This window comes from Jaculus jaculus, chromosome 6 (genome assembly GCF_020740685.1).
Source record: "Jaculus jaculus isolate mJacJac1 chromosome 6, mJacJac1.mat.Y.cur, whole genome shotgun sequence".
Classification (NCBI taxonomy): Eukaryota; Metazoa; Chordata; class Mammalia; order Rodentia; family Dipodidae; genus Jaculus; species Jaculus jaculus.
In genome coordinates, this window is record NC_059107.1 from 91,088,668 (window position 1) to 91,112,733 (window position 24,066).

The 24,066-nt window shown below is 42.0% G+C and overlaps 2 protein-coding genes across 8 annotated transcripts in view; both read right to left on the reverse strand.

Annotated features, from left to right (window-relative positions):
- The window catches only part of Kansl2 (KAT8 regulatory NSL complex subunit 2), a 30,660-nt gene extending 21,644 nt beyond the window's left edge, over positions 1–9,016 (reverse strand). For 4 of the 6 annotated variants that reach the window (XM_045153453.1, XM_045153454.1, XM_045153456.1 and 1 more), the window contains exons 1-4: positions 8,941–9,016; positions 7,086–7,344; positions 2,921–3,099; positions 2,469–2,583 (exon numbers count right to left, since the gene is read on the reverse strand). In XM_045153453.1, coding sequence (XP_045009388.1) covers positions 2,469–2,583; positions 2,921–3,099; positions 7,086–7,336 — 545 coding nt within the window. In that variant the 5' untranslated portion in view covers positions 7,337–7,344; positions 8,941–9,016. Of the gene's footprint in view, positions 1–2,468; positions 2,584–2,920; positions 3,100–7,085; positions 7,345–8,940 lie in introns of those variants that run through there. The other 2 variants (XM_045153455.1, XM_045153458.1) reach the window with 2 other exon arrangements.
- A 7,821-nt stretch (positions 9,017–16,837) lies between these two features.
- The window catches only part of Ccnt1 (cyclin T1), a 31,915-nt gene continuing 24,686 nt past the window's right edge, over positions 16,838–24,066 (reverse strand). Inside the window, exons 7-9 of one of the 2 annotated variants that reach the window (XM_004668557.3) lie at positions 20,438–20,601; positions 20,208–20,278; positions 16,838–18,288 (exon numbers count right to left, since the gene is read on the reverse strand). In XM_004668557.3, coding sequence (XP_004668614.1) covers positions 16,885–18,288; positions 20,208–20,278; positions 20,438–20,601 — 1,639 coding nt within the window. In that variant the 3' untranslated portion in view covers positions 16,838–16,884. The remainder of the gene's footprint in view (positions 18,289–20,207; positions 20,279–20,437; positions 20,602–24,066) is intronic. The other variant, XR_006637713.1, reaches the window with a different exon arrangement.

Below are 24,066 nucleotides of genomic sequence, written 5' to 3' on the forward strand. Positions count from 1 at the left end.
CCCAGCACTCGGGAGGCAGAGGTAGGAGGATCGCCAAGAGTTCAAGGCCATCCTGAGACTACATAGTGAATTCCAGGTCAGCCTGAGCCAGAGTGAGACCCTACCTCAAAAAAAAAAAAAAAAAAAAAAAACCTTGTGATGCTATAGAGCATCAATTAAACTGGCAAACCTTTGACCATCTAGAACCAGAACAGGGAAAAAAAAACAGAATGTGTATATTTGGTCTAAGCTACCACTGTTAAGAGACTCCTACTACACAATACATATCCATCCAAGCTATTTACTTTCTAAAGTACTACTTCCTGAACAGCTGACTAGAGATGACTCAATCAGAATGGATAAAATTATTTCTCAGAAAATATAATCCTAAATGATCTTTTTTTCAAGGCAGGGTCCCACTGTAGCCCAGGTTGACCTGAAATTCACTCTGAAGTCTCACAATGGCATCCATCTCACAACAATCCTTCTACCTCTGCCTCCTGAATAATGGGATTAAAGGCATGCGTCCTGATGCCCAGCTCCGCTACAATTTTTTAAAATGTATTTATTAAAGACAGGGGGGAGGGAGAGAAAATGGGCATGCCAGGGCTTCCAGCCACTGCAAACAAACTCCAGACTCAGACACATCCATGAGCATCTGACTTATGTGGGACCTGGGGAACTGAACCTGGATCCATACGCTTTCCAGGCATGTGCTTAACTGCTAAGCCATCACTCCAGCCCTCCCTTACAATTTCTGATGTGTACGATTTAATGTTAAAATCCTTTTTTAAAAAAATTTTATTTGAGAGAAAGAAAGAGAATGGGTGAACCAAGGCCTCTAGCCCCTGCGAACAAATTCTAGTCTAGACACATGTGCTGTAGAAAAAAAACAAAATAAAAAAAAATCTTTTCTTTTTGCTTGTTTTTTTCAAAGTAGGGTCTCACTCTAACCCCAGCTGACCTAGAACTCACTCTATAGTCCCAGGCTGGTCTCAATTCACAGTGATCCTCCTACCTCCGCCTCCTGAGCACTGGGATTAAAGGCATATACCACCATGCCCAGCTGCTCATAAATCATTAATGGGCTGGAGAGATGTCTCAATTATTAAGGTGCTTGCTTGCAAAACCTGACAACCAGAGTTTGATTCACCAATACTCACATGTGTCTGGAGCGCTTTGCAGCAGCTGGAGGCCCTGGCGCACCCATGCTCTCCCTGTCTCTCTCCTTCCAATAAAAACATTAAAAAAAAAAAAAAAACTGGGCTGGAGAGATGGCTTAGCGGTTAAGGTGTTTGCCTGCAAAGCCAAAGAACCCAGGTTCAATTCCCCAGTACCCATGTTAGCCAGATGCACAAGGGGGGGGGACACACTTCTGAAGTTCCTTTGCAGTGGTTGGAGGCCCTGTCACACCCATTCTCCACCCCCCTAGCAAATAAATAAATAAATAAAAAATGTTAAAATACTGCCAGGTAATGTGGTGCATGCCTTTAATCCCAGCATTAAGGAGGCAGAGGTGGGAGGATCACTGAGAGTTTGAGGCCACCCTAAGACTACATAGTGAATTCCAGGTCAACCTGAGCTACAGTGAGACCATACCTCAAGAAAAAGGAAAAAAGAAGTTTTCCAGGCTAGAGAGATGGCTAAGCAGTTAAGGCACTTACCTGCAAAGCCTAACGACCCATGTTCAACTCTCCAGGTCCCACATAAACCAGATGCACAAAGTGACACAAGATTACAAGATCACATAGGAGCATAAGGTGGCACATGCACCAGGAGTTAAGACTGCAGTGCCTGGAGGCCCTAGAGTGCCAACTCTCTTTCTGTCTGTCTCTTTATATCTCTCTCTCTCTCTCTTTCTCTTTCTCTCTCTCTCTCTCTCTCTCTCTCTCTCTCTCTCTCTCTCTCTCACACACACACACACACACACACACACACACACGAAGGTCTGTTTGGCTTACCTCAAAAATAAAGAAATAAATAAATAAACATAAGACAGGTGTGGTATGCACACCTTTAATCCCAGCACTTGGGAGGCAGAGGTAAGAAGACTGCCATGAGTTCAAGGCCACCCTGAGACTACACAGTAAATTCCAAGTCAGCCTGGGCTAGAGCAAGACCCTACCTGGAAAAACCAAAAAATTATTAAATAAAATACGTATGTATGTATATTTTTTAAATTCCTTCTGTTTTCTTTTTTTTCCAAAGTAAAAGTCTCAGCCCAGCTCAGGCTAACCTAGATTCACTCTGTAGCCCAGGCTGGCCTTGGACTTATTGCCATCCTACCTCAACCTAGGATTTACTTTCAAAGATACTTCCAAGTTACAAGACTTCTACAATAGAACCAAGCCTTATCTTGAAGCAAGATGGTAATGAACCATAACACCTATCCTACCTAGGTTTATTACTCTATTAACAGCATGCCATACTATATTCTACATACTAACTACATAAAATATTCAAAAGCCTTTTGTGGAGCTACAACTTACTTTAGGGGATCTTCTTGATCACTGTCTATGCTATCAGCTTCACTGTCAGGGTCACCTCTCCATGTCTGATCCACAGTAATGGGTTCCTGGTCCCCATCACTCCAGCTGTCTTCATCTAAGACAAGGAAGGAGAGCAGCCATTAAGACTTCCCACCTCTGTAACTCCACCACACATAGCTACATTACTTAAAAAAAAAAACAATCCAAATTTTAAAATTTTTAATTTTAAATAGCTTAATAAAAAGGTCACCAGACCAGTTAGATAAGTCTATGCTAAATCTAAGACAAATCTGTTGCAAATTCAAAATAGTTGGTGAACAGCAATAGCAGTCCTGAAATTCTCACCAAATTCCCAACTAAACAATAGCATTGTAACACATGTTCAACCCAACTGTGCTAAAATAAATCTTTTCTTAACTTTATTCCTTTTCTACTCCAGGAGCAATCCTTACCCAGTATTCGGCTGGCTTCACTGCGGCTACTTTCTGGAGTCTGAGAGCCCAGCTCTGTCTTCGCATATGAGCTCAACTGGCACAAGAGTGTTTCACCCATAGGCCCTGGGTTGTTTTTCTTCATTTGAGCATGAAGTGCTAGGGCATTCCTACGAGCATGTTCAGCACAGAAGGACACCCTGTGGAGACAAAATATTATTTTATAGTGCCTTCTTGAAAGGGTTCCATGACTTTCATTGTCACTGGCCTTTCAATCATTTTCATAAAAATAACTTATATTCATATCTTTAAAAAATCCAGTGAATCAAAGAAATTTAACTAGCTCAAAGTCAATTCACTTGGTTTTTCTATACAAATATGTATAATTAGCCAGCAAACTCAGGGCCATTCTCCCTCAGCCTCCAAGTGCTGTCATTAAAGGCATGCCCCACCACACCCAGCAACTGGACACAATTTTAAAACTAGTCTATATGACATTATCTAATAAAGTCATGCTTTTTCATAAACAGCTATGTGTACCAGGGCTATAAACCTTCTTCCAAAACATATAAAATTTTGTAAATTATTTAATAGGGTACATGACCAGGCAAATAAGTCAACTCCTCAGTGTTGTTTATATAAAGGGCTGGATAGACGGCTTAGTGGTTAAGGCACTTGCCTGAGGACCCAGGTTCCATTCTCCAGGTCCCATGTAAGCCAGATGCAAAAGGTGAAGCATGCATCTCGGAGTTTGTTTACATTGGTTAGAGGCCCTGGCACACCCATTCTCTCCCTCCCTCCCTCCCTCCCTCCACTGGCCTCTAATAAATAAAAAATGAGTAATTTAGGGAGCTGAAGAAATTGCTTAGTGGTTAAGGTACTTGCCTGCAAAGCCTAAGGACCCAGATTCAACTCCCCAGTACCCATATAAACCAGATGCACAAGGAGGTGCATGTGTCTGGAGTTCATTTGCAGTAGCTAGAGGGCGTGGCATGCCTATTCTCATTCCTATCTCCCTCTCTTCCTCTCTCTCTTGCTCAAATAAATTTTTAAAAATGATGTTTTAGGGCTGGAGAAACGACTCAGCAGCTAAGTCGCTTGCCTGGCCTAATGAACAGGGTTTGATTCCTCAGTACCCATGTAATTTCAGATGCTCAGAGTAGGGCATGCTTCTGGAGTTCATTTGGAACAGCTGGAGAGTCTAGTACACGCATATTCTCTTCCTCTGTGCTTGTCAATAAATTTTTTTAAAAAAAATAAAAAATGTAGGGCTGGAGAGATGGTTTGACTTTCTAGATCCCATGTAAGCCAGATGTACTAAGGCGAGGCAAGCAGAAGGTTGCACCTGCCCACTAGGTGGCGCAAGCATCTGAAGTTTGAATTCAGTGGCTGAGGCCCTGGTGTGACAATCCTCTCTCTAAATAAAAATAAACTGGGCATGGTAGTGCACACCTTTAATCCAGCACTTGGGAGGCAGAGGTAGGAGGATCACCCTGAGACTACAAAGTGAATTCCAGGTCTACCTGGACTACAGTGAGACCCTACCTCAAAAGAAAGTAATAATAAAATAAAATAAAAATAGGGCTGGAGGGATGGCTTAGCTGGTAAGGCATTTGCCTACAAAGCCAAGGACCAAGTTTGACAGCCCAGGACCCAAATAAGCCAGATGCACAAGGGGACGCACACATCTGGAGTTCATTTACAGTGGCTGGAGGCCTTGGCACACCCATTCTCTCTCCCTCTCTCTAACTGCCTATTTCTGTATCTCTCTCAAATTAAATTAATTAAAATATAAGCCAGGCGTGGTGGTGCATGCTTTTAATCACAGCACTCAGGAGGCAGAGGTAGGAGGTTCTCCATGAGTTCAAGGTCCCCCTGAGACTACATAGTGAATTCCAGGTCAGCCTGAGCTAGAGTGAGACTGTACCTTGAAAAACAAACTAACTAACTAAATAAATAATTTTTAAAAAAGAAAAAAAATCAAAAAAGCCTGCCAGTCCAAGTTCAATTCTTCAGTACCCACATAAACCCAGATGCACAGTGTCACTGGGTGCAAGGTGTGGTGGTGCACATCTTTAATCCCAGCACTTGGGAGGCTGAGGTAGGAGGACTGCTCTGAGTTCGAGGCCACCCTGAGACTACATACTGAATTCCAGGTCAGTCTGCACTAGAGAAAACTTAAATAATAATTTAGGGTGAATATGGTGGCACAGGCAGTAATGTCTGTATTCTGGACACTGAAGCAGGACTGGTAGCTCAAAGCTAGTCTGGCCTACACAGTGAGACTAAAACAGAAAAAGAACTACTAATCCAGCACAAACTAAAAGACCTAAGTCCAAAATCCCTCCAGTTTTCACATCTTAAATGTTTATTGATTTCTGGCCCCCCCCCCCGATATACACCTTTAACCCCAATTTCACAAACACAAAACCTAAAAACCTAGGTATGTATTCCAAGCCTACACTTCATACCCTTTTTTCTCACTTTAAAATTAAAATCAGCAAGCTAGGACCAAGGCTGCAGGCCTATAATTCCAGCATTTGAGAGGCAAAAGACTGCTGAGAATTAATAGCCATACAAAGCTACATCGTTAAGACTGTCTTTTAAAACTAAATAAACTTAATAAAAACTAAGAGTTTAGGAGTATATAGCTCAGAGGCAAAACCTGTGCTTGGCATGATGGAGACAAATGAATGTATAAATACATAATGGGGGATGGGTGTGGTGACTCACTTCTACAATCCCAGCTGAGGTAGGTTACCAAGAGCTCCAGGCCAATTGGGACTACAAAGTCAGTTCCAGGTCTCAAAATAAGTAAATAAATAATAATATAATAGCAGCCAGGCATTGTGGGGTATACCTTTAGCCTTCAGTTCCATCACTTGGGAGGCAGAGGTAAGAGGACTGCTATAAGTTCGAGGCCATCCTGAGACTACATAGGAAATTCTAGGTCAACCTGAGCTAGACATCCTACCTCAAAAAAAATAAAAATAAAAATAAAAAAAAAAATAATAATAAAATGACTAAAAGTAAAAATAAGCTAGATGGGGCTGGAGAGATGGCTTAGCCATTAAGGCACATGCCTGCAAAGTCAAAGGACTCACGTTAAATTCCCCAGGACCCACGTAAGCCATATGCACAAGGTGATGCATGTGTCTGGAGTTTGTTTGCAATGGCTACAGGCCCTAGCACACCTATTCATAATCTCTCGCATGCTCAGTAAATAAAAATAGTAAAAAGATTTTTGAAAGGAGGTGTTTTCCTACAAAGCCAAAGGAACCCCATTCAATTCCCTAGGACCCACATAAGCCAGATGCACAAGGGGACATATGCATCTGGAGTTTGTTTGCAATGGCTGGAGGCCCTGGTGTACCCATTCTCTCTCATGTAAAAATAAAATAAAGCCAGGTGTAGCCACATGCCTTTAATCCTAGCACTCAGGAGGCCGAGTACTGATCACAGAGTTCAAGGGCCAGCCTGAGACTACACAGTGAGTTCCAGGCCAGCCTGGGCTAGAGAGACCATACCTCAAAAAAAAAAAAAAAAAAGGAAAAGAAAAGAGGACTGGAGGGATAGCTTAGCAGTTAAGGCACTTGCCTGTGAAGCCTAAGGACCCCGGTTCAAGGCTTGATTCCCCAGGTCCCACATAAGCCAGATGTACAAGGGGGCGCATACATCTAGAATTCATTTACAGTGGCTGGAGGCCCTGGCGTGCCCATTCTCTGTCTGCTTCTTTCTCTGTCTGTTGCTCCCAAATAAATAACTAAAAATAAAAAAAAAAAATTAAAAAAAAAAAAAAGAGTGGGGCATGGTGGTGCATGCCTTTAATCCCAGCACTCGGGAGACAGAGGCAGAAGGATCATGAGTATAACGCCACCCTTAGACTACATATGAATTCCAGGTCAGCCTGGACTAGAGTGAAACCCAACCTCGAAAAACAAAATTAGCCAAGCACCATTTCACTCTTGAGAAAAAGGTGTGTTGTTGTTTTCTGGACATAGTGGTGCACTTCTTTAATAACAGCGCTCTGGAGGCAGAGGGAGGAGGAATGATGGCAGTGTAACGCCAGCCCGAGACTACATGGTGAATTCCAGGTCAGCTTGGGCTAGAGAAAGACCCTACACCTTGGGAAAAAAAAAAAAAAACCCACCAAAAAAAAAAATAATGGCACAAGAATCATATATACCCATCTTTCTTCTCTGGCTTTGGGGCAGCGCTGGGACATCTTTTTCCATTCTTTGTAGATATATAACTACACTGCTTGAAGGGTGCATTCTTGTCTTCAAGGATATGCTTAATGCAAAACTCCTGACCCTCCAGACGAGGTTGAGAGCATGGGCGATGCGTAAATGAACAAGAAAGGGGCTCCTGAGATCTGGGCACTGGGGTGATCCTCCCCCGATTGGTTGGCAAGACGTGAATCCGAATCCTATTCATGCCAAAGCCTGTAGAGAAAAATCAAAATGTGGAGAGATGGCTAAGTGGTTAAAGATGCTCACCCACAAAGCCTGCAACTGGGCTTCAATTCGCCAGCCACACAAGAAAAGCAGCTACTTTTTCAAACAGCACTGGAGTCACTTCCACCACCCCCGCCCCGGCCCCCGGTGTGCCCACTCACAAATACATACTATCAAAAAAATGTCCCTATGGGCTGGAGAAATGGATTTGCGGTTAATGGCTTGCCTGTGAAGCCTAAGGACCCTGGTTCAAGGCTCAATTCCCCAGGACCCACGTTGGCCAGATGCACAAGGGGGCGCAAGCATCTGGAGTTCCGTTTGCAGTGGCTGGAGGCCCTGACGCGCCCATTCTCTGTCGCTCTCAAATGAACAAAAAAAATTAATATTTTTTTTTAATGGCTCTAGGCTGGAGAGAGGGCTTAGTGGTTAAGTCGCTTGTCTACGAAGCCTGATTTCCCAGGTTCAATTTTCCAGTACCGAGATAAAGCCAGATACACAAGGTCGCGATTGCATATGGAGTTCATCTGCAGTGGCTAGGGTCCCTGGCACACTTGTTTTTTTTTTTTTTCTGTCTCTCTCAATCAATAAACAAATGTCCAGAGTCCTTCATGATTTATTTTTAAAAATTACCTTGATTATAAATACCTTTGCAAGGGAAAAACAGGCTCGCTCTCTCTGGTCACTTGGGAACTTCCAGATGTGAGTTTTCCCTCGGCTGCGACTGGCCTGGCTGGGCCCTGGCCCAGGCCCAGCCGGGAGGGACCCCTACCCCTTACTCTGTGCATGGGTTCTTTATCTCCTCCAGCACCCCACATGGCAGTTGCTCCTTGAACTTTCTTTTTTCTTTCCACGCGTTTTTCCCCAGGCCCTCCATGTGGGATCTCCAGCCACATGGGTGCCCTTCTTTGGCTCTACCTCCTTCAATAAATATAATTCTAAAAAAATGACCTTGGGGCTGGAGAGATAGCTTAGCGGTTAAGGCGCTTGCCAGCAAAGGAAAAGGAACCAGGTTTGATTCCTCAGAACCCACGTAAAGCCAGGCGCACAAGGTGGCACATGCATATGGAGTTCAGTTGCAGTGGCTAGAGGCCCTGGCGCCCCCATTCATATTCTCTCTACTCTGCTTCTCTAAATAAATAAATAAATAACCTTAACCCTGCCTGATCCTGCTCCACAATTCCCGAACGTGTCTAGAAAACAGGCAGCAGTAGGGCTGCCAAACAGCGAACCTTCCCCAAGTGTCGGCGGCACGTGTCACCTCCACGCCGTGCCCCGCCCGACGCTAGCACGCGGACAGCCTCTCCAGGCCTGGCCCCACCCGGCACCCGCAAGGGCGTCGCGCCCCGCCCCCGCTTCCGCTCGCCGCCTTTGTCCCGCCTCGGAGCCAGCTCACCGCCCGGCCGCCGTGCAAGCGCCATTTTGTCCTAAACCCCGGACACCAGAGAACCTGGTTCCCGGAGGCCCACAGGGGGAGAAAAAGTGAATCCAATGCTGTCTGAAGCGAGGTATCTACCCTCAGCTGACAGAAAGCGAGAGCAACAGACCGACGGAAGAGGTGAGGAACAACAAGCAACGCCATCTTACCTCCGCCGCCGCCGCCGGCGCCGCGCCACTGGCTCTCCCGCAGCTCCAGCCGTTTCTAACTCAGCGCTGAGCTCCTAAGCCCTGATTGGCTACTGCTCTTAGACTGCTGTGTTCCCATTGGCCGAGGTGCGCTGCTCATCACGTCATGGAGAGGTTGGACGCTGAGAAAACTCGCAACCAGTGTGGCTGAGACGAGCTGTCTGTCAGAAACGTCTCCTAGATGAAGGCGCGGTCTGGAAGGCGGTGGGCTTCCTGGGTTGTTTATTTCTGTTTTCTGGCAGCTTTTGGGCTCTTGTGTAAATCCTAGCCTACTTGCTTCTTTACCACTCGTCACAGCAGACAGTAATAAATCCGATAGGGCTGACTGCTGACTCTTTTGTTTGTATTTTGAGGTTAGTGTCTCGCTCTAGCTCAGGCTGGCCTTGAACCCCAAGCGATCATCCTACCTCTTACCCCCCAAGGGCTGAGACCAAAGGCGTGAGCCACCACGCCCGGCGAGGCAGACTCTTAATTTATTTATTTATACATGAAAATTTTTCTTTTGTGAGCAGTTCAATACATTTACTGATCATTTGGTGTAGAGCTCGCCAAGGAATATTTTTTGGAGTGTTGTAGTCTACAGAATTACCTTTATTAAATTCATTTAATTTTTTCACAGCAATCCAAGGAGACAGAAGAGATTTATGTTTTTCCATTTTTACTGATAAGATGCATAAAACCAGACATGTTGGTGTATACCTGTAATCACAGTCCTGGTGAACTCAGGGCAATCAGAAGTTCAAGGTCATCCTTAGCCATATAGCCAGCCTGGAGAATACAAGACCTTTCTCAAGTTGGGTGGGCGGGAGTAGTGGAGAGATGGCTCAACGGTTAAAGACACATGCTTGAAAAGGCCTGAGTTTGATTCCCCAGTACCAATGTAAAGCCAGATACACAAAGTGGCACATGCATCTGGAGTTCTTCTGGGGTAGAAAGAGGCCCTGGCAACCCATACTCATTCTCTCTCCTCTCAAAAAAATTTTTAAGCCGGGCTGGAGGGATGGCTTAGTGGTTAAGGCGTTTGCCTGCAAAGCCAAAGGACCTAAGTTTGATTCCCCAGGACCCACGTTAGCCAGATGCACATGGGACGCAAGCATCTGGAGTTCGTTTGCAGTGGCTGGAGGCCCTAGCATGCCCATTCATTCTCTTCCTCTTTCTCTGTCAAATGAATAACTCAAAACAATCCTTCTACCTAACAGTGTGCACCACTAAGCCCAGCCCCATTTCATTTAAAATATTCATTTATTTGAGAGAGGGAGATAGAGATAATGAATGGGCATGCCAGGACCTCTAGCCACATTTGCTGCCTTGTGCATCTGGCTTACATGGGTACTGGAGAATCAAACCTGGGTCCTTAGGCTTCACAGGCAAACGCCTTAACTGCTAAGCCATCTCTCCAGCTCCCCATTTCATTTAAATAAGGTGTTGTAACCATGGCTAAAGAACACGTGAATATGATCAGTGGAAAGTAGAGTGAAGAGTTCATTTAGGGACTAGAAAGTATGTGGAGGGGTATTAGGACAAAAGCAGCCCTAGAAATGGCCCTTTCCTGTAATTGGCTCATTCAGTAAAATTTGGTTTGTTTGGTTTTTGGTTTTTTGAGGTAGGGTCTCACTCTGGCTCAGGCTAACCTGGAATTAACTATGTAGTCTCGGGGTAGCCTCAAACTCATGGCAATCCTCCCTCCTAACTGCCTCCCGAGTGCTGGGATTAAAGGAGTCCACCACCACGCCCAGCTTGTTTTTTATTTTTGAGGCAGGGTCTCACTCTAGCTCAGGCTGACCTGGAATTCACTATTTAGTATCAGGGTGGCCTCAAACTCACGGCGATCCTCCTACCTCCACCTCCCAAGTGCTGGGATTAAAGGCGTGCACCACCACAACCGGCTTCAATACAGATTTATTGAGTACCTAAAGGGCTAGGCACTGAGGATGCAGGAGAGAACAAGAAAGATAACTGTGCTCTCTTAGGGTGCGCATTCTAAAACAGTTTGGATTTGTGGATGTAAGACAAACTAGTATTAATAGCAATAATATTTGTATACATAAGCACATGCTCTCACTCTCCACTAGGGATACAAAATGTTTTGTTATAAATATCCTATGATTCAAAAGCAGGTGGCAGCAGTCAGAGAAAATTTGGGAGTCAGAATCTACAGACACACAGAAATATAAAGGATTATCTACAGAAGCAAAGAAGAAAAAAGGAAAAGATGAAAATGTAACAAAGGAGCTGAAGAGGTGGCTTAGTGGTTTAGGTGCTTGCCTGCAAAGCTTAAGGACCCATGTTTGACTCCCCAGAGCCCATGTAAGCCAGATGGTGTACATGTGTCTGGAGTTCATTTGCAGTGGCTAGAGGGACTGGAGCATCCATTCTCTTCCTTTCAAATAAAGAGTATTTGTTTAAAAAATGCAACAAAGGTTTTCTTCTAAATTAGAGGAAGAATCCAAGTTCTAAGTCAGATGAAAAAAAAATCATATATAGAATTACTTCCTTCTACATGTATGGAGGAAGCAGATACTATCAAAAGGTCAAAGTTTGGCAAATTCTTCTTTGCTGCTTAACAGAGATGGCTGCTTAATTCTGTGTACTGGACACTGTTCTACTAACATTCCCTTAGTTATCTGTTTTTGTCCATTCATAAACATGACTTCCAAGTATGAACTGTCAGCATGGACCACTCTTTTGATGTTTTATAAGCTCTTACCACATCAATCCAGTGCCCAGGCTTGGGAAATGACTCAGCAATTAAAGGTGCTTCCCTGCAAAACATACTGGCCTAGGTTTGATTCCCCAGTATCCGTATAAAGCCAGATACACAAAGCATGTGTCTATAGTTCGTTTGCAGCAGCAAGAGACCCTGGTATCCTTAGTGTTGCTTACGAAAAAAAATAACAATTAAAAAAATCAGGACAAGGAAAGAACTTAATGGTTCAAGGCTCTTGCTTGCAAAGTCTGCCAGCCCAGGTTTAATTCTCCAGTGCCTACATAAAGCCAGATGCCCAAAGTGGTGCATGCATCTGGAGTTTGAGTACAGTAACAAGTGGCCCTGTCATGCTCATACTCTGCTCACAAAAAAAGAAAGAAAAAGTTTAGTTTTTCAAGGTAAGGTCTTGTTCTAGCCCACGCTGACCTGGAATTCACTCTGTAGTCTCACAGTGGCCTTGAACTCACAGCCATCCTCCTACCTCTGCCTCCCAAGTGCTGGGATTAAAGATACGCTCCACCAAGCCCAGCTACAAAAAAATTTTTTTTTTAAATACAGGAAGCTAGGTGTGGTGTTTGTGTCCCTCCTTCCCCCATTCCTCAGTTCACTGTTCACTGTGGCCAAATCTTAGGTCTTTCCAAGAGACTCAATCTGCATAGGATATTGTATGATAGGAATATAACACTGAAGATAGGCGCAGCTTTGTAATATCAATAAAATGACAAAGACTATAAAGAGTAATTTCAAGCCACGATACATATACACAACAATCAGATTGAGTACTTTATCATTAACATTTATTGATGGGATGGATAAATACAGATTGAGAAACATACTTGACAGCAAGATATCAAACTGATAGCCAGACTATAAAATGTATACAACATCCTTTTTTAAAATTTTTTGAATTTTTAGGGTTTTTTTTGTTCTTTTTTTTAACAAAGAGCCCTTATGATAATGGTCACTTACATCCTACCATTCACATGACAGCAGTAGAGATCCCAAGGGTAGCATTCAAAACTGAGGCGCCCCAAGGAGGACAGAGGCAACAGCAGAATAACATGCTGAGCAATACAAAGAAACAGACACACACAAAAAATAATATCATCACAAAACTGTACCTGAGTGACATAATTGGTAGTGTGTTACTTTGTTTTTTCCTTTTACATATTTTTTTCTTTTTGCTCTTTGGTCTGATGAAAAAAAAATGGATAGTTTTAAGTGTGTAAAATAGGGTAGGAACAGGTCACATTCGAGTTTAGGAAACTAGGTTAAGACACACTCACACTATTTTCTTTGGGTGCTTAGGTCAGACAGCACTTCTACCTTGTAGTCAATTTCATTATGGTCAAAACTAATCAGATCCTCGGCTTTCACTGTAGTTTCCAGATTACCTGATGGAGACATACTTGCTCTGGCTTCAATTAGCATGCTGTCAAGCATCCCTTTCCATGATTAACACATGGCAACACAACCAAAGGTTCTATATTCATACAACATGTAATACACACTCATAAAGGGACAATAGTAGACTGATTTTTATTAAACACTGCCCTTTCCCTTCCCTTTCCAAAGCCAAATTTTAAAAAATTAGAAATATTAAAATGGAGAGCTTGCCCACTTAGAAAATAATTTTGATTCCAGATTCTCTATCAGGCAAGATTATAGTATCGCCCTTGTTTCAAGCTCACATCCACAGATAAAACAAGTGTGGTATAACAAAACACCTCCTACATCATCAGGAACAAACTCAATTAAAACCAAGACATGTGGGAAGGGATCAATCATTGAAAGCTTAGTGGGATAGTGGAGGGCTATTTCTCACCATCATTTGGGATGCATAAACTGCTTAAATTCTCTTAAACCCAAGAGAATAGAATACCCACTCCAATTTCAATGTTTCAGCTTTTTTCTTTTCCTAGCATTAGTATCAAACTAACTCATCAACAAAAGAAAAAATCTTTTTTTAAAAAAAAATCAGTTCCCAAAATAATGGAAACATATATATTTAAGATTCCAACCATACTAGAATAGATAGGGCCCTTCAAATTGCTTTTGTCTAGAAGCAAGGTATGAAGAGTTAGGTAGCAGAGGCTTAAGGAAACCGCTGTGATATTACAATGATTTCATTTCTATATCTGAATCCACTGTGGTTTGCAACTGGAGATTTAAAAATTTTTCTCCCACCACTGGTGAACCCAGTAATATAGAACTATGTAGGATATACTAAGTCAAACACTAAAATTATTTAAAAGAAAGAAAAGATGCTAAGGGTCTCACATACAGAAACAGTAATTCATGAGGGAGAAAATTAATCTAATACCTAAGCATTTTCTAAACCCAAAAGGCATACTTCAGAAGACCACACTGGCTTTAGATTAATGATTTCACTGGATTTTAGCCAACAACACAGGTATATGATTAAAAAGCCCCAAGGACAATCCACAGGTATTTAATTTTGCCAACATCAAAATTTTAGGCATGAGATCTATAGAAATGGAGGCTCTAAGCCACTGTCACTTATTCTTGACAGACTAAGTTAAAAAAAAAAAAGCCATGTTTACAAGAGTAACTTTGGATATATAAATCCCATTTCTCACCCTTAGAAGTGGTGAAAGCAGGAAAGACACAGCTTAAAAAAAAAAAAAAATCACACAACCCTTACAGTCTTATTACAAAGAATTTGAACACTATGCATGCTAGCTGACAGACACAACTGCTAACCCAAAGATAATGCAGCGGCTTCATGCAGTCTATGAGGAGGTTCATGATATACACATAGACCCAGAATCAGACACTGTAGATACCTTTAGACAGTACTAAGAGGCACTAAGAAGTCTCTAAACTGACCTAATTCAGTAATGATCTAGTAATACAAAAGCTGAACTCCACAGTATAAACAGCTTTTGAAAAGCTTTAGTAAGCACATTTTTATCTAGTTTACTTCTGACAGAGTTCTGAAGGAATATAACCAGTACTGCCATGAAAAACTGCTATGACTTCAAATAGATATGTGCCTATGTGGTAAGGGAATGCATTAGAAAATATATGACATTAAGGAGAATAATTAAAAGCTGGAAGAGCCATTTTTATAATCAAACCAATGATATTAATTCCACACAGATATATATATGCAAACTTAATGGTATATTCCCTTTTGGGAAGGTCTGGATGGGACACAGGCTCCACCAAACAAAAATCTAAACAGATACCAACCTTAAATTTAGTAAACACAATGACACACCTACCAATTATCTTGCACAACACAGAAAATACCAAGGAGAGAAGAAAATGTCAAGTGACATTTTACAAAATACTGATTACGGATCAGCAGGGAGCTCCTTATTTTATATAGCAATGGCAGGCACTGCAAACAGCTCAAATATGCAGACGTAGGGCCCCAAGTTCACCTTAAGATTTATGCCTTTCTACAAATTCTTTCCAAGAATGGGCCAGTATATCATGAATACCAACTGCCTCCATATTTTCCCCAGTGTTGTTCCTGGCAAGCAGCACATGTACAACTCCTGTTATACTTCCAATGAAAACAATCTTACTTTTCCCTAAAACTAGTTGGTGTGATATAAGCTGCAAACAAAAAGACAAATTCAAATTGTACCTTTTTCATAGCAAAGAAAAAGTCTTAACTTTGGTCTTCAAAATGACCAAAGAGTAAAAAGCACATGAAATGATTTGTGGCTAGGTGACTTTTTCAGTCAGCTTGGTATACAGCATTTCTGAAAGATTTCCTTCTCAACAAAAATGTTCACTCCTAACACCTAGGATAATCAAGCCCCCATAATAGGACTCATGATCCATTTTTTTCTATACGATTCTAAGAAATCTCAGATGGACAATCTAAACATAATAGTGTCTATTGGCTAGGCCTGCTCATTCTCATGGCACCAATTTCTGAAGTCATACAGGCTACAAACAATATGTAGCTGTTTTCCATCAGATGTTCAGATAAAAAGCAAGACTTATCTTCATAATGCAACTTAAAATATAATGTCCTAAAAATCCCAAATCACAATTTCATTATTTTTAGTACCCTTTAGCTCCATGGTTTCTCCCAGATTATCACATATGGTCTCAGCTTACATTGGCAGGATATATACATAGCATATCCCCTTTCCCTTCAGAAACTCTGAGACCAGTCTCATTTGAACACTTTCTAATGCCTATCTCAAAAAACAAAAATCTGTAGGGCAAAAGTTGCTCTCTAAGCCTTCCTCAATCTCATCTCCATCCTGCATTAGAACACAAAAGATGTATAAAGGAAGTCTTCATAATGCTGCTCAGAGTCCAGTCACTTGGCTATACTTGCCAAAACTAGGAACAAGAGGGCTACTACTCAATTACAACATTAAAAATAAAGCAGTGTGGAGGGGAGATACCATGTCAAATACATGCCTCTTCCTTCATGCTCACAAGGCCAACCATGTTCTCTCTAGTAGAATGTTGGGAAGTAAAAATAGTAAAAGGCAGGGAGGTAAAGGTAACACATGATGTTTTAATCACACACACACACACATATTCACTCACTCTTTTTCTCTCTAAGGTCTCAACATTTCAAGTGGCTTGAGTCTATTTTAGAACTCTTAGCCAAAAGCCTACCCTCCCACCCACTCTACACACATTCCCACCCTCCAACCCAAACCCCAATGAGTCACTGCTATGTACCTCATAACACACAGCAAAATCCCTAGCCCATTCCCAATTATATAAAAAAAACTAAACAGATAACTTACTTTCTTTAAATTATTTTTAAGAGTCTCTTAAAAGATTTTGACATTTAAATACTTCCTCTCTTCTGATATATTAGACACCAAAAGAATCCACAATTGTTTGATAAACCCTCCATGTTTCAGTTCCAGCAAGAAGAGGGAAGACTAACTACTCTGATCAACCTAATTAGGAGGTGGCGATGCCAAGAATAGTGTGTTCTTAATCCTTCACAGTTTCAACATATCCCACCTCTCTTAATACCAGTACAAACTATAACAAAATAGATGTATGAGGCAGCAGACATAACAACAGAGGCCTCCGCCACCCTCCCACCTGTCTGAATATCTATTTATTCTAGTCCAAGAGGGTGACATATCTCATAAGGGAAGTTATCATTTTAGTCCAGAATCAGTAGTCAAAAAAAAAAAAAAAAAAGCCACTGTGTTTTGAATTTTTTCCTCCTTTCTTTTTCACTTAGGAAGAGGTGGAAGTGGTGGAGGGGGTTCTGACGGCAGAGGTGGGGGCCGAGGTTTATCTGTATTACCAGATCTGGAGATCCCACTAGCTCGTGGATTCATATATTCACCGTAAGAATGGACAAATTCAAATGCAGGGGGCTGAGTGGGCTGAACACCTTGGGCACTGAGCAGAGAATGAAGCATATTCACAGTATCCTGATAATCTATTGACTGGGTTGTATTGTGACCATTGGCCCCAGCAGGGCCTTTATCCAGTTTCATATGAGGAACTCGAGGTTTACAGCTGGGCTGTGAAAAAGGAAGGCCACTTGTGTCTGAGCTATGCCCTGGCAACTGGGCCATTGGAGGAAGAGGAGGGAAGGGGAAATTTAAGGAAGAAGACTTAGTACTCTTGGCAATTTTAGCTGGATGATCAAATACTGTCCCTCCAGTCTCTTCAGGGGGACCCCTTTTACGCGTAGAGCTCGAAGAGGTCAGGGAATTAGACAAGCTGTAGGTTTTGTGTGCTAAGGAGCTTGTCTGGCTGCCATGTTTTGACTCTCCTGGACGTTTGTTCACTGTACCAACTGGCAGCTGTGAGTGAGAGTGCTTGTGTGAATGGTGATTATGGTGGTGGTGGTGATTGGACAGGTGAGTCTTGTGCTTTTCTTTGTGCTCACGGTTCTTTGAGATGCTGTCCTCTACAAAATTGTGCTTATCTGCCCCAGCATGGACTTTAATGCGCATTTTTATCTCATCCGATTTTGAAGAGGTAACTTTATCTCCACCAGCCATTGGGAGTCTCATCTTGTGAGATGATTTGTCACTCTTTTCCAGAAAAGGTCTTTCAGGGTTTTCTGAGCTCTCTAGAGGCATTTTCAGAATGACTGAAGAATGGCTGTCATGGTGTGATAAGAGATTCTGAGCTGCATATGCATACTGTGATTTCACATTGGCTTCCATGTTCTCCAGTTGCCTCTTCTGGGCAGCCAACTCCTCTGCATGCTTTGCACGGTATTCTTTAAGGGAAACTTTAGCTGATGGTGCACTCTTACTAGTCTGCTTCTGGGAACCAAATGCACTTGAACCATCGTGATGTGAGGAATGATCAGCTCCTGTAAGTGCTATATTCTCACTAGTCCGATGACTCTGAGCAGGTTCCAGTTTAAAAGGAGGTTGGGAGGACAGCCAACGCTCGCCTTGCAGCATTTCCACACTGGTTAAGTTACTTGATGACTCTTTAGGGACTGGATGGGAAGGCACTGCACTTGTGGTGGAAGAAGTTGACATACTCATTAAACCTGCAATAGTTGTGTCTGAAGAGCTTTGGGAAATCATATTGAGAATTGTCTGTTCTGAAGTGTTTTCATCTGTTCCCCGGTCATCTGGTTTTGACTTCCCGGCAGCCTGGCATGCCTAGATTTAAGCAAATAACATGTGTTCACTTCAGGTAATTTACCAAGTGGAAATACATGAAACTAGCAGATTGTTTTTGCTGCAACACTGAAGTTCAAGGTAGACAGACCATGAGCACAGGAGCCCCTTCCTGAGAGCCAATAAACATTACCCTCAAGAGAAGTAAGGTTTGAAACTGCCAATTGAGAGTCACAGCACAGGGGATAAGCTCAGTGGTAGAGCACTTGCCTAGCATGCATGAGGCCCAGGACTCCACCCCCAGAATCAAAAGGAGGGAAAAAACAGGAGCTGGAGAGATGGCTTAGCGATTAAATCATTTGTCTGTGAAGCCTAAGGACCCCGGTTCGAGGCTCAATTCCCCAGGACCCATGTTAGCCAGATGCACAAGGGGGCGCACACGTCTGGAGTTCATTTGCAGTGGCTGGAGGCCCTGGAGCACACATTGTCTCCCTCCCTCTCTCAAATAAATAATTTTTTTTTAAAGCCGGGCGTGGTGGTGCATGCCTTCAATCCCAGCACTTGGGAGGCAGAGGCTGGAGGATTGCCATGAGTTCAAGGCCACCCTGAGACTACATAGTGACTTCCAGGGCAGCTTGGACTAGAGTGAAACTCTACCTCAAAAAAAAGAAGGGAAAAAACAAAAAGAGTCATAGCAATCTATGCAAGTGTTATAATGCAACATAAACCTATATATATATGCCTATCTTTTTCTTTTTTTTTCCTTTTTTGAGGTAGGGCCTCACTGTAGCCCAGGTTGGCCTAACACTCAGTGATCCTCCTACTACTGTCTCCCAAGTGACAGGATTAAAGGCATGTGCCACGACACCCAGATAAAGTCATCCTTAAGACCTAGGCATAGTAGCAAACACCTATAATCCCAGCACTCTGGAGACAGGACGAGGAGATCACCCATAGATTTGAAGTCAGTCCACTCTACATGTTTAGACCAGGCTAGCCGTAGCTATATGACAAGCTACATCTCAAAACAATAATATAATGGAAGAAGTAAGTCTTTAAATAAATTCTAAAAATTTTGGTGAGGTTTTATATGAAAATAAAAGATGAGTTATATACTCTCAATTCTACTGCCAACATTAAGCTTCTAAAAGGCAAATACTTTCTATAACTCACTATATTTAGAAAAATGAAATTAAGCTTGTCAGTCTAAATTAATGAGACATAAAGGAAACTGTCAGGAATGTTACTAGAGATTAAACCCAGAGCCTAATGCGTGCTAAGGATGCACACTACCACTCAGCTGCACATCCAATTCATCTATCAAATGTTGGGGAGGAAAAAAATGATTCTATTATTTGTAAGACTGAAAAAACATTTGAAATACAATTTTAAAATCTATTTAACAAAAAAATCCTGCTGGGCGTGTTAACACATGCCTTTAATCCCAGCACTTGGAAGACAGAGGTAAGAGGATCGTCATGAGTTCAAGGCCACCCTGAGAGTACATAATGAATTCCAGGTCAGCCTGAGCTAGAGTGAGACTCTACCTCAAAAAAAAAAAAAAAAGAAAAAGAAAAAAGAAAAAAAATTCTAACTCATTTTATGTAATGTCAAAGACACAATTACGACATCTGCTCACCTGCTCTACCCTTGTTAATTCTGTACCTTGCTTCTCTACAGAAGCCAGTTATGACTCAGGAGCCATGGTGGTTTTCCAATAGTCTCCACAGGGAAAATACTCAACCAATGTTGCTGATCAAATAAATAATAATTTCACAATACAAAACAAAATCTGCTATGGCCTGCACACATTGGCTATTTTGCCCATATCCATATCATAAGGTCACAATTATTACATAAGTATAAAAAGGAGAATTCTGAACCTACTGCACATATCTAATTCTAGCATATTCACTGGTGTAGTCAAAGACAAGAACAAGTTTGGCAGTAGTAATTCTTACCCTCCAATTCCTAATGCGTTTGAGCCTGCTGGGAGTTTTCTCCAGAATTTGTAGAAATTCATGTGTCAATTCTACAAACAAAACATTCAAGAAATATTTAGAAGACCAGAGGTAATGAAATAAGAATAACCTCAACTAACTCACTATTTTCATCTGAATCAAATCACCTTTGGCCAGATATCTGACAAATCAAGAGCAAGTGCGTTGAGGTCCCTTACTCTAAAACTTACCATCTAAAAGTTCCAAGGTCACAGTGGCGTCAACATACTCCCACCAGTGCTTCCCGTCAGTTGAGACTGGGATCTCCCAGTTGGACCACTTGCAAGCCAGATGGATGCAGACACAGGCCACCACAGGAGGTGTGTACTGCAGGCTAAATGTGGTCAAATGCAGGCTGACACCAGAGGGAAGGAAACAGAGAGTATCATGAGCTCTCAATTCTCAACCCTAAACTAAAACTCTCCATTATTTAAAAAAAAAAAAAGTCTTAAAATACACAGGAGAGTGAAAAGGGTAAGAAATATCCTGTGCTCTGATTCAGCACTCAATATGACAACTTTCTATTAAATTAGTGCTCAGGTTAACAACATTTCTACATTTTTGTCATTCAATCCACATACTGATCAGGTAACAAAAAAACAAGAATAAAAAAGAAGAAAGTAAAAGGGCTAATTATTCATGTTTTTAAAATACCAATTTCTAGACCACTACACAAGCTCAGTAGCCAAAGTTCACTACCTATTCTAAGAATAAGCTAATAGCTCAAGACAAATGTAAGGATGTTATCTGCCTGTATATGTGTTCATGTATGTGTATGTGTGTGTGTATGCATATTTAATACTTTGTAAGTTAAATACTTCTTATTATTATTCTAATTTACTTAAAAAACTAAACAATTAAAGGAGGTATGGCAGCCCACACCTGTAATCCCAGTATTTGGGAAATGGAGGCAAAAAGACCAGGAGGTTCAAGGCCAGCCTGGGTTAACCAACAGGAGGAAAAAAAAAAAACAAAAAACAGCAGGCTAGAAAGAAAAAAATTAAAAATTAAAAAAAAAAAAAACAGCAGGCTAGAAAGATGGCTTAGTACTTGCCTGCAAAGCCAAAAGACCCAGGTTTTATTCCCCAGGACTCATGTAAAGCCAGGTGCACAAGGTGGCGCATACATCTGGAGTTCATATGCAGTGGCTAGAGGCCCTGGTGGACCGATTCTCTTTATCTGCCTTCAAATAAATAATGAAATACTTTTAAAAAATAAATAAGGGGCTGGAGAGAGGGCTTAGCAGTTAAGGTGCTTGCCTGTAAAGCCTAAGGATCCAGGTTTGATTCCCCAGTACCCATGTAAGCCAGATGTGCAAGGTGGCACATGGATCTGCAGTTGGTTTGCAGTGGCTGGAGGCCCTGGCGCACCTATTCTGCCTCTCTAATAAATAAATAGCAATTATTCTCAAGTATAAGACAGGTCAGCAGTTTAGGTGCTTGCCTAAAAAAACCTAAGGACCACACTTTGAATCCCCAGTATCTACATATAGCCAGATGTATAAGGTAGCACATGCATTTTGGAGTTCATTCATTGCAGTAGCTAAATGTCCTTGCACACCCACTCATCCTCCCTCCTCTCTCAAATCAATGAATTTCTTTTTTTTTTTTTTTTTTTTTGGAGGTAGGGTTTCACTCTAGTCCTGGTTGATCTGGAATTCACTATGTAGCCTCAAACTCACTGTGATACACCTACCTCTGCCTCCTGAGTGCTGGGATTAAAGGAGCGTAACACCAAACCAGCTAAAACGTTTTTTATTTGTTCGTATTGCTTTCATTCTGTAGCCAAGGCTGGCCTTGAAATCATTAATAACCTTCTTACCTCCACCTTTAAATGCTAGATTACAGGTTTGCAACACACCAAATCTGGTTCTTAGTTTAAAGATTTCTTATAGCAATGTTTACTTTTTTTTCCTTTTTAAATAAAGAGGAGCTAACATAGCCCAAGCTCATCTCAAGCTTGCTACATAGCTGAGTATAACCTTGAATTTCTGATTCTCCTGTCTCCATCGCCTGAGTACTGAGATTATAGTCATGTGCCAACAAGCCCAGTTTATGTGGTGCTGGGGAATCACAAGTCATGCATGATAGGCAAGGTAAGCACTCTAAAAACAGATTAATTTATTAAAACTGAACTTTCAGATGGGTGGTTCATGCCTGTAATCCCAGCACTCAGGAGGCTGAAGTAGAGGAGGATCTCTATAATTTCAAGGCTAGCCTGGAGTACAGAATAAGTTCCAGGTCAGCCTGGGCTACAATGAGACCCTAATTCAAAGGAAAGGGAGGGAGAAAGGGAGGAAAAGAAGAAGGGAAGGAGAAAAGAAAAAGAGCCTGATTTTCATAGATTTAAGAAATTTTCCCCCCTTTGGTCTGGCTCAAAAACAAAGACAGTTATTAATGGTTATCTTTAGTTTCTGTGAACAAATATTGGATAACAGACATGAGAATGAGCAAGTCTTTGATTAGAACAAGTTATGTACTAATGTGTGTGTGTTACATGCACCAGAGCAGAATGTCAGGTGTCCTGCTCCATCACTCTTCCTCTTGAGCCAGAGTCTCTTAGTAAGCCCAGAACTTGCCATTTCTTTCAGGAGCTCCTATGATTCTCACGTCTCTGCTCTCCTAAGGACTGGAGTTACAGATGTACATGGTCATAACTAGTTGTTTAAGGTAATCCTGAGGATGGAATTCAGGCATCCTCAGGCCCTCATTCTTGCACAGGAAATACCTATTAACTGCTGAGTCATTTCTTAAGCCCCACCCCCACCCCTTTTCTTCCCCCCCTGAGGTAGGGTCTCTAGCCCAGGTTGATCGGGAACTCATTCTGTTGTTCCAGGCTGGCCCTGAATTTACCACAATCCTCCTACCCCTGCCTTCCAAGTACTGGGATTAAAGCTGTGTGCCACCTCGCCTAGCTCCATTTTTCTTCCCCCAGAGGTAGGGTCTCACTCTAGCTCTGAAGAAAAAAATGTATTTCAACTCTTTATATATCTAAGTGCCCACTGCATCAGCAAAAGAGAGAAAAAGGAGGTCTTTTTTAATGCATATGTTCATGTGTGAGGGAACACGTGTGTGTTTGGAAGTCAAAGGACAATCATGGGTGTCGTTCCTCAGGAATGAATACCTTCTGTTTTCAAGACAGGATCTCACCAGGTAGGGTAGACTGGCTGGCCAGAAACCCCAGGAATCTGCTTCTCTGCCTCCCCAGTGGAGGGATTACAAGTGCTGGCCAACACATCAGACACAGAAAAAGAAGTCTTTTAAAACATCATAGCCAGGCGTGGTGGAGCATGCCTTTAATCCCAGCACGTGGAAAGCAGAGGTGGGAGGATCGTTGCGAGTTCGAGGCCACCCTGAGACTGTATAGTGAGTTCCAGGTCAGCCTGGACTAGCATGAGACCCTACCTCGAAAAACTAACTAAGTAAATAAATCATAACTTCAGATGGGTGTGGTGGCACATGCCTTTAATTCCAGCACTTGGGAGGCAGAGGTAGGAGGATTATCAAAAGTTTGAGGCCATGTTGAGACTACATAGTGAATTCAAGGTCAGCCTGGGCTAGACTGAGACACTACCTCAAAGGAAAAAAAAAAAAAAAAGAAAAAGAAAATAATAATAATTTCAAGGTCCTCCAGATTAGATTCCTATCACTATCAATGAGCTCTAAATTTATAAGAACTTTGATATGTGCTCTTGGACATTTTACAGCAAAGTAATATGCAGAATTGGACAGGCTATCAAAAAAAAAACAGTACTAAAAATTTACATTTCCTTAAGTTAAAAGCGTAATGGGAATGTGAGGTGCAGAAAAAAAAAAGTGCA